At 37.9% G+C, this 9690-nt stretch overlaps 1 protein-coding gene and 1 pseudogene across 1 annotated transcript in view; one reads left to right on the forward strand and one right to left on the reverse strand.

Annotated features, from left to right (window-relative positions):
• LOC107610433 overlaps positions 1–3232 on the forward strand; it is a 3719-nt pseudogene extending 487 nt beyond the window's left edge.
• The window catches only part of LOC107610432 (helicase protein MOM1), a gene marked incomplete at its 5' end in the record, with an annotated part of 11949 nt that continues 5650 nt past the window's right edge, over positions 3392–9690 (reverse strand). The window contains 5 exon segments of the mRNA XM_021108074.1: positions 3392–4314; positions 4591–4804; positions 4897–6963; positions 7731–7918; positions 8111–9005. Of these exon segments, the coding sequence (XP_020963733.1) occupies positions 3641–4314; positions 4591–4804; positions 4897–6963; positions 7731–7918; positions 8111–9005 (4038 nt within the window).

Below are 9690 nucleotides of genomic sequence, written 5' to 3' on the forward strand. Positions count from 1 at the left end.
GTGGTGGAGGTGGAGGAGGGGGCGAGGGAGGGAGTGGAAGCAAGCAGTGAGTGGGTGATGGAGAGCATGCGGAGAGGGATAGACTGTTACGGCGTCACAACTGGGTTTGGTGCAACCTCACACCGGAGAACTACCCAAGCTGTTGCCCTTCAAACTGAGCTCATTAGGTATATCTACTATTTTTGTATGTAACTTTTTCTTTTCTTCGTAAATATTTTTTCTTCTTTTTTTCACAAATTTAAAATAAAGTTTATACCTCGTATAAACATTTTCCCTAAATTAAGGAGGAAAAATTCTTGTATAAATACAACTTCAACGCTTAATATTTGCACATAAATAACACACAACATTTCTATTAATATGAGTGTATTTCAATTACAATTAGTGAATTCTAATGTTTTTTTAAGAAGAAGAATAATAACGTTACTTCCATTTTTATATAACGTCACTCTATACATTAATTTTCTTTTTTTTTTTCATTATATGTTTATATGAATTTATAAAAAAATAACATTATTAAAATTAGAATAATAATATCCATTATTCACATTGTTTAATATTTTCATTGTCTACCTATACTTTTTCTATATCAAAATATAAAGTGTCTAGAATTATAAAAATATATTTTTGAGAATTTATCCTTACAGTAAAGCTTATTTCATTGTCAAGAACTTAAGTTCTCTTGTCTTACTTACAAGCTAATTATAAAAACATTCAAGTCACATTAAAATTTTGTTTATAACAATGTTGTATAGCCAACGAATATTATAATTTTGGGCTAATATTTAGTTAGCAATAATTCACCCACATTTACAGTGATTTACATGTAAATATATAATTTATATCTATATTTATTAGAAATTTGGACACACAAAATCAATATAATTTACAATAATATTTACCAAAATTTACATACATAAATTAACAAAATTTATTTATTAAAAATAATTTAATATTTGTCCTAGCTAAATACCACCTAAAATTACTAAACTTTTGGTCCTAAGAATTACTACTTTGTTTAACGTTTGATTCACAAATAAAGTGTCGTGTATTTCATTTTAGTATATGATGGGATTAGGGGGATATGTGCATGATGCATGAAAGTCTTCCTAGCTATGGCGTGAGGGTATTATGATGGTAATTGAAGTGGTTATGTGAATGGCTTTTGTTAAGAAAAATGTGATTGATTTTTGTGACCCAGGTTTTTGAATGCTGGAATATTTGGGAATGGCAAAGAATCATGTCATACTCTGCCACAAAGTGCAACAAGGGCTGCAATGCTGGTTCGAATCAACACACTCCTTCAAGGCTACTCTGGCATTAGATATGAGATTCTAGAAGCCATTGCAAAGCTCCTCAACAATAACATCACACCAGTAGTGCCATTGCGTGGCTCAATTTCCGCCTCCGGAGACTTGGTTCCATTTTCATACATAGCAGGACTACTCACAGGGAGGCCTAATTCGAAGGCCTTCGGTCCAAATGGCGATACACTCACGGCCGAACAAGCCTTCAATCTAGCCGGCATTGGTAGCGAATTCTTCGAGTTGCAGCCTAAGGAGGGTCTTGCACTTGTCAATGGAACTGGTGTTGGTGCTGGTTTGGCTTCAATAGTCTTATTTGAGGCCAACATCTTAACCATTTTATCCGAAATCGTGTCTGCGATTTTCGCAGAAGTGATGCAGGGTAGGCCAGAGTTTACAGATCATTTGACTCACAAATTGAAGCATCACCCTGGTCAGATTGAAGCAGCAGCACTCATGGAACATATCTTGAATGGAAGTGCTTATGTTAAATCAGCACAGAAATTGCATGACATTGAGCCTTTTCAAAAGCCAAAGCAAGATAGATATGCTCTTAGGACTTCGCCGCAGTGGTTAGGACCACAAATTGAAGTGATTCGTTTGTCAACCAAGTCCATTGAAAGAGAGATCAACTCTGTGAATGACAATCCCTTGATCGATGTTTCAAGGAACAAGGCTTTGCATGGTGGCAATTTTCAAGGTACACCGGTTGGTGTTTCAATGGACAATACAAGGTTAGCACTGGCTGCAATTGGAAAACTCATCTTTGCACAAATGTCTGAGTTGGTCAATGAGTTCTATAACAATGGTTTACCTTCAAATCTCTCTGGGGGGCAATGTCCTAGCTTGGATTATGGATTCAAGGGTGCTGAGATAGCCATGGCTGCATATTGTTCTGAGCTTCAGTATCTGGCAAACCCAGTGACAAATCATGTGCAAAGCGCGGAACAACACAACCAGGATGTGAATTCATTGGGGCTGATCTCAGCTAGGAAAACAGCTGAAGCTGTTGAGATATTAAAGCTCATGTTTTCAACCTACTTGGTTGCTCTATGTCAGGCTATAGATTTGAGGCATTTGGAGGATAATATGAAGATCACAGTTAAGAACACAGTGAGCAGAGTAGCTAAGAAAGTCCTCAATCTAAGTGTCAATGGGGAGCTTCATCCTCATCCTTCAAAATCTTGTGAGAAAGATTTGCTCAAAGTGGTTGATTGCGAGCATGTCTTCACCTATATTGATGACCCCTGTAATCCTGCATACCCTTTGATGCAGAAACTGAGGCTAGTGCTTGTGGAACATGCGTTGATGAGGAGTAGCAATGGCTTGAAAAGCACGAGTGCGACCATCTTTGCAAAGATTGGCGCTTTTGAGGAGGAACTCAAGAAGGTGCTTCCCAAAGAAGTTGAGGCTACAAGGGATGCTTTTGAGGAAGGGAATGCAGCAAGTCCTAACAAAATTAAGCAGTGCAGATCCTATCCAATCTACAAGTTTGTGAGGGAGGAACTGGGAACAGAGTTTCTAACTGGAGAGAAGATTAAATCCCCTGGTGAAGATTTTGATAAAGTTTTCAATGCAATTAATCAGGGTAAGATAATAGACCCAATCTTTGAATGTCTCAAGGACTGGGATTGCACTCCTCTTCCCATATGTTGGAGCTCCTGATAGGCCTTACAACAAGTAGCTCAATGTTTATTAGTTTGATGATTACCATGATTTTCCTTGGAGATTAGTATGGTATGCATAACTGTTTCCTTTAGTAGTTATACTGATAATTTTATTGTAATGTATTTTAATATAGAATTTTAAGGTGGAAATGATTGTCCACAATAAATGATTGTCACAATGTACTGTATTTAAATATAAAATCTTAATTGTGTACATTGAAAAATGTCTCTAATACACTCAAGGCAATAATTCTCTCAGTAGTTTGGTGCACGTTGCAATCTATTCAAAACCATCCACAAGCGAACAAGACCACGCAAACCAATACTTTAAATAAACTCCGGGAAAATATTTGTTCGATCTTAGATGTAAGATTTTGGTCGTTTCTAGTTGCATTAGTTTACTATTAGATTCCGATATGCTTCGTTTAACATCCAGCTATTCATTGCATGTAAGATTAATTACATATATGTACATCATAAAATCAATAATTAGCAAATGTTGGACCCAAAACCCCAAAAATCAAATACAGATACCACCATCGATCCAACAATACCTTCCCTCCTAAATTGATTTAAAAAGCTTTCACCTATAAAAAAAAGGGCTTTAGAAAATCTATTTCGTGGCCTATTGTTAGGACAAGTATGCAAAATTTCATCTAGAGTTAGTCATCACTCATCGTCTGATAAACAGACGAATTCAAGAGATGCAGCTTGACTGGATGAGTTAGGAGTCACACTAACACTGGTGCCAATTCTGGGTGGGTTCAAAGAAACCACTTCTGACATACTTGGCTGAACTCTTGGAAGACAAACAGCAGATTGAGTGTTGGCATTCGCATGTAAGCTGATGGTCCGTAAGTTGAGGGTGGAAAACCCACCAGTTCCAACAGAGCTATTCGGCTGGTGGGCCATCTGAGGATCAGACTGATATGTCAGTGGAGTTGGTTGGGCTGGAACACAAGACAATGTGGGAGCAATCGCAGGTGCAGCCTGATTTGGCATCCCATGAAGGAGAGCAGGGTGATTAGGAGCCGGCATAGGTGCCGAGGGTCTAAAAGGCTGGAGATGTGGTGCCGGGGCTCGCATCTCACTGGCAATCGGAAAATTCCCTGAGGGTGAAGAATTGCAGTTAAGAGGAAGTCTTGCAGGAGGACTTGGTGTCTTGTACGTAACATTTGAAGGTGGGAGCGAATTCTGAGAGCTAACCAAAGCAGATGGACTATGAAGATTGGCAGAAAGTGGTCCCCGTGGTCCCCGGGAAGATGAACCAGCAACAACCTGGGAAGGAAAAGTAGCACTTTGTTGTCTTGCAAGCTGAATCGACTGCTGGGCAACACCTGCATCTGAAATAAAATGTTGGTTAGTGGTTAGGAAGGTATGAAACCAGTAAACCAAAAACCTAGCCCTGCAAGCGAACCCTATTTAGTGACCTTCTATGATAAGAGGATTTTCAAACCCAGGCTTAATACTTGGGTGAAACGATCAAATAAATGGCAAGGAAGACAAGTACTATCACAGCTGCTAGAAATGAAATTGGGAAGGAACTGAAGTTGGTTTAGGTTTTTCTCAAAGATATCCGGTCAGGGAGTATAAGTAATCTGTCCTGAGAGCTGACATACCTTGCTGCACTCCATATGCATCAGATGTTTTACGATACATGCATTTGGACCGAAAAAAATCTGCCAACATCTTATTTACCAAAACTGTGTGGTAACTTGAATCCAACTTGTTCTTCGTTTGTTGAAATTCATTCTCAACCAATTGAAATTTAATATCATACTTCCTACGAAGTGCCTCCAATTCCTTTTCGAAATCAGACTTCAGTTTAGCTCTCTGCTCCAGCAAGAATAAAATTACAATAATCAGTAAAGAAAGAAAAAACAAGAATAACTAAACCAAATTAAATAAGTAAACCAGAAGCTAACCATTTCTTCATGGTTTTTGGTCAGTTGTTCAATAATTTTTTTTATTCTTTCCAATTCATTTTTAAGTGGATCGGCGCTCAACGGCAGAGGCATTCTAGAAGCTGAATGAGTTGCAGTATGTATAGGATGATTGTTGATTTCTGAAGGAGTTGACAAATTTCTCAAGCTTGAACTTGAAGCCTCTCTTCTGACTCCAACAGGGCCAAGTGAATCATGGCCTGAATTTAGGACAGAGTGCACAACTGCTTGCGAGTGTGAACCAAGCTCTAAATTTGAGTCAGCCTGCACAACATCCTGATTAGGAACCACAGCTGAAACCTCTGTTTCGTGGTGGGGGAGATCATTTCTGTTCGGCTGATGTTCAACTCCATTCTCGGAAGGCTCCAGGATGCATGAATTTGATTGATTAGCTGGAACAACACCAACTAGATTAGGTACTATCTCAGCTCGTTCAGAAGAATTCTGCACTTCTCCAGCAGTATCCTGAGCAGGAGGGGCCTCCAGAGATGGTGATTGCTGCACTCCTTCCAGCTGGGCTGGTATCATACTACTTTTATCCACTGAAGAAGTGTCTGTGGAAGGCCTTGTATCATTATGACAATCAGCTGCTTCATGAGTATCTCCATCAGGTTCATTCAAAGAGACTACATCAGTAACTTGTTGTACCAAAGGTGGATTTGAAAGGGAACTTTTATCAGGACCATCAGCTTGACAACACCTGAATGATGAGACAGTATTATCTGGGTCATTTATAGGTCCTTTGTCAGATGTTTGATCCACCGATGAGAAATGATTGACAGCAGCAGCATTTATGGGACATTCACTAAAATTGACCATCCTATGTGTTTCCACTTCCACAGGTACCTCTCGTCCCAATATGCTTACTCTGCCCTGATCGTGGCTAGTTTCTGGGGTAGCACATCTATCTAAAATTTCATTTAAAGCAACTCCATCAGTTACTTGCTCCACAGATGGAGGAGGACTATCAGCTGAAACATTTTCCAGACAATCAGTAGCAGTGACAGTGGTAGGCTGTCTGGGTGCATCTCTATTCAGTATGCCTGCCATGGCCTCATCAGCAATCCCTTCATTAGGTAAATGTGAAGTTTCAGTGGTAGCATTATCCAAACCATTATAAGCTCCATGGATTTGCACGGCATTCTCACAAGACAGGCTTGAAACAGTCCCATCTAGTTTATTGTGTGTAGAAGAATGAACTTCATCCTGAACATCATTAGGCATGGCCTCATTTGTGTTATTATCATGACCCTTCTCGTCAGTCAAATGATCAGACACAAGGGGCATACTCTCTGAACCCTTGTGAGCATTTTCCTGATCAGACAGCTGCGTGTATTCAACTGCCGTACCAAGTTCCTTTGAAGCATCTATGTTTGACAATTCACTTTTTGCCCAATCCTCTACATCTTGTGCCCATGCGTCTTCTCTATGTTTGAAGTTCTGCCTAGCAGCCATATGTGTGTCCTCAAGAGCCTTTAGACGTGTTTCATGCTCACATTTTAGTTCTTCAATTTTTGAACCAAATTCAGTGTTCAAGACTTTGAGCTTCTCTGTCTTCATCACATCATTTGGAGAGCAGGTCCGAATAACCAATGACTCTATTTTGTACTTTTTCTCAAATTCAGCCTTTTCATCCTCAAAAGCTGTTTCTAATCTTTGCTTCTCTTCTTGTTGCATCCGTTTAAGTTTCTTCAACTGCTCTTGGCACTTCTTCCGTATTTCCCTAATACTTCTGAACACATCATTTTTAAACAAGTCAGCCTCCTGCCCTACTTCTTTACTGGAATAAACCTTCCTTGATGACTCAGGAGATTTTGGAGAACCAGTATCCTTTGAATTTCCCATCCGATGTAAAAAAAGTCCCTTCAGACAGCGTAAAACTGAGTAGATATAATCCACCTCTTCTTTCCTACAGACAAAATCCAAATGCTGTTTTGCAAGTAAAAGAGAATCCCTGTGGTCAACTTTGTGCTTTAGCAATGGAGCAACAGTCCAAATCTGAAATATACACAATACCACAACAAATGTATCAGTGCTATAAACTAAATGCAATCATGTGAAAAAAAATGTAAGAGACGACAGGAAACAAAGTCCGGTAAACTACTGCACAACTATATATATATAACTGAAATAAGAATGATTTATAAATACATTAAAAATTGTATGGATAATTGCAAACTAAATGTGAGAGAACAGAAAAGATTCTATTCATATCATAAATTGTTAAAATGGCAACCAGATAGTCACTATGCAAGAGAAAATATGGAGCAAATATTCCTCAACAACAAAAATGGATCAGCTGCCTCACTTGTTTAAGATGGTAAAACAAGTGAGTAAGATCTTGTAGACAACGGAAAAAGGTAGAGATTTTCTCTCAAAATATAAATTGATTAAATAGAAATGGAAATTATAAACTCACTTCATATCTATTCTATTTTTGTCCATTTTCTTTTATATTATCTTCCATAAATAAGCTTACAAATACTTCCAAGTTCATTACCCATAATAATCATGCTGTACACCAATCACAATGAGGCTCTAAACTTAATGCAATGTGACCTCAGCTGATTAAGCTACTCATAGGGGGAAAAAACCAACTTGAATGAAATTTCTTAGAAGCATAGAACACACACACACACACAAAAAGAGGAGGGGGGGGAGAGAGAGAGAGAGAGAGAGAGAGAGAGTCCAAAATTCCAACTTCTGTAAGTTGTGCTGTGAATTCATTATAACAAATCGTTAATTTCATTGATATCTGCTCTTCTCTTCAATAAACTTCCTTTTCTATCCAAAACAGAAATGTTGCAATCTTGTTACAGTAAAGGGACCAGCAGAGAACAAAAAACAAGTAAAACAACAACAAAGAAAAGCACTGTCCATACAGGGAGAAGAAGAACGCCACAAAGCTTTTTGATCTCTGGCTTCAAAGAAAGATATAAGCTCCTCTGCTCATCACGCAGTCTAGTTGTTTCCTCATATTCGACATCATCAAATCCAAGTCTATCTGAAGTTTGATCAAGCAAAGAGAATGTGTAAGGACACATTAAGATGCAATAGGTTACCATCACAAGTAGAACTACACTAGATTTGAGAGACATTATTTGCTGGATCTTAAAAGGCTACAATAACTCATATTTATCAACTTCAATGGATCAAGGAATGTCATAAAAGAGTGAAAACAGAGGTTAAAACTAACCTGTCTTGATCCCAGTAGATAACTTTGAACCTTCAGATTTTGAAGAAGGCTGGTCCACAAGATTGTTTCTCACTTTCCGGCGCTTTTTCGCTATACCTCCACTACCATCAAAAAGATCTACTCTCTTTCGGCTCCGCTGAGATGAACTACAAGAGTACTTCCACTTAAACTGTTTCCCCTCAAAAAGTTTTGTCCAAAAAATATGGGGAAGCTCTTCCTCCAGTATCTTATTTTTCATCTCACCAGGCAAAGGAAAATCTGCCTGGTATGTTGACCCATTTTGCCTGACTTTTAATAAAACTGAACAGTTTCTTGTTTCAGCGTCCTGAGATAGTACTGATGATAATTCACGGACTGTTTCTGTCAGATGTTGTTGCCCAGATGAAGATTTCTGACCCAAAACAGAAGTTTCACTGTGATGGAAAATTTTCAAATCATCAAATAGGGAAGCAGCTCCCCACATCAACAGCATTTGGCAGGTAGTCCTGCTTATGTTCAGTAAATTGCTGTCAAGTATCCTATCTTGCTTTGAAAGGATCAAGGCATTTTCTTCCACAGTGAAGGCTGAATATAAGCGGAATATTTTTATCACTTGGGGCTGTGAATCAATTGTTATCTTCTGAAGGGATCTTATATCATTAGTTGGGTTCCAATCACTGTCAAATATAATAATGGTATCCAGTGATGATAATCTGATGCCTGGACGGCAGGCACATGCATCTAACAGAAAAACAAACCGTCCATCATCCTTGTTGTTAAATTTCCTCATGGCATCTTTCTGCTTGGACACTAAAAGACCTTTGTCAACCCGTTCATACGAGTTTGGACCAAATCTTATCCGTAACAAGTCATCCAAAAAATCTCCTGCAGAAACCCTCCCAGAACCACCAATAGACTGCAAATCCAAAACAATTTCATAACTCAAAACAACCTAACCTCAAGCAAAGAATGGACGAGAAAAAGGAGATATCACACTCCTCATGTACTCACCAAAGATAACACATAATTAACAAGAAGAGAATCAGAAAATTAGAGAAAGCAGTGAATGCAAAACAAAAAATCAAGGCCTTCAGAACTTGGCCACATTTTATTGTATTCATTAATAAAAACGGCCTTGAATATGTTTAGTCCCAATAAATTCAGCATTTTACCTTTAGTTATAACATTTTTGTTTAGTTTTTGTCCCTCTTCAGCCCAATATATTAGGTTGTTCTTATCACTTAGATTTTGATTTTGTGATGAATGAGTGATATTTATAGAGTAAACAATAAAGACTATAGCAGATTTAGATAATAATAATAATAAAAAATTAGCAGAAAAAGCATATTCTGGAATACTTACAAAAACCAAAAAAGAAAGATAGACCAAAATCAAAGCAAAATTTTTTAAGGGACTAAATTCAAAATATTACGTTTATTATGCTATTCGTATACCAAAATCTGCCACTAAAATCAGACATCAATATATCTGTGTATAAATACATGTGTGGTTTAATTTATTTTCAATGTGTATTTGTATTTCAATATGTATTTTGTGATAGAATATTTTCCATCCAATTCCACTAACACTTCCACATTTAA

This window comes from Arachis ipaensis, chromosome B08 (genome assembly GCF_000816755.2).
Source record: "Arachis ipaensis cultivar K30076 chromosome B08, Araip1.1, whole genome shotgun sequence".
NCBI lineage: Eukaryota > Viridiplantae > Streptophyta > Magnoliopsida > Fabales > Fabaceae > Arachis > Arachis ipaensis.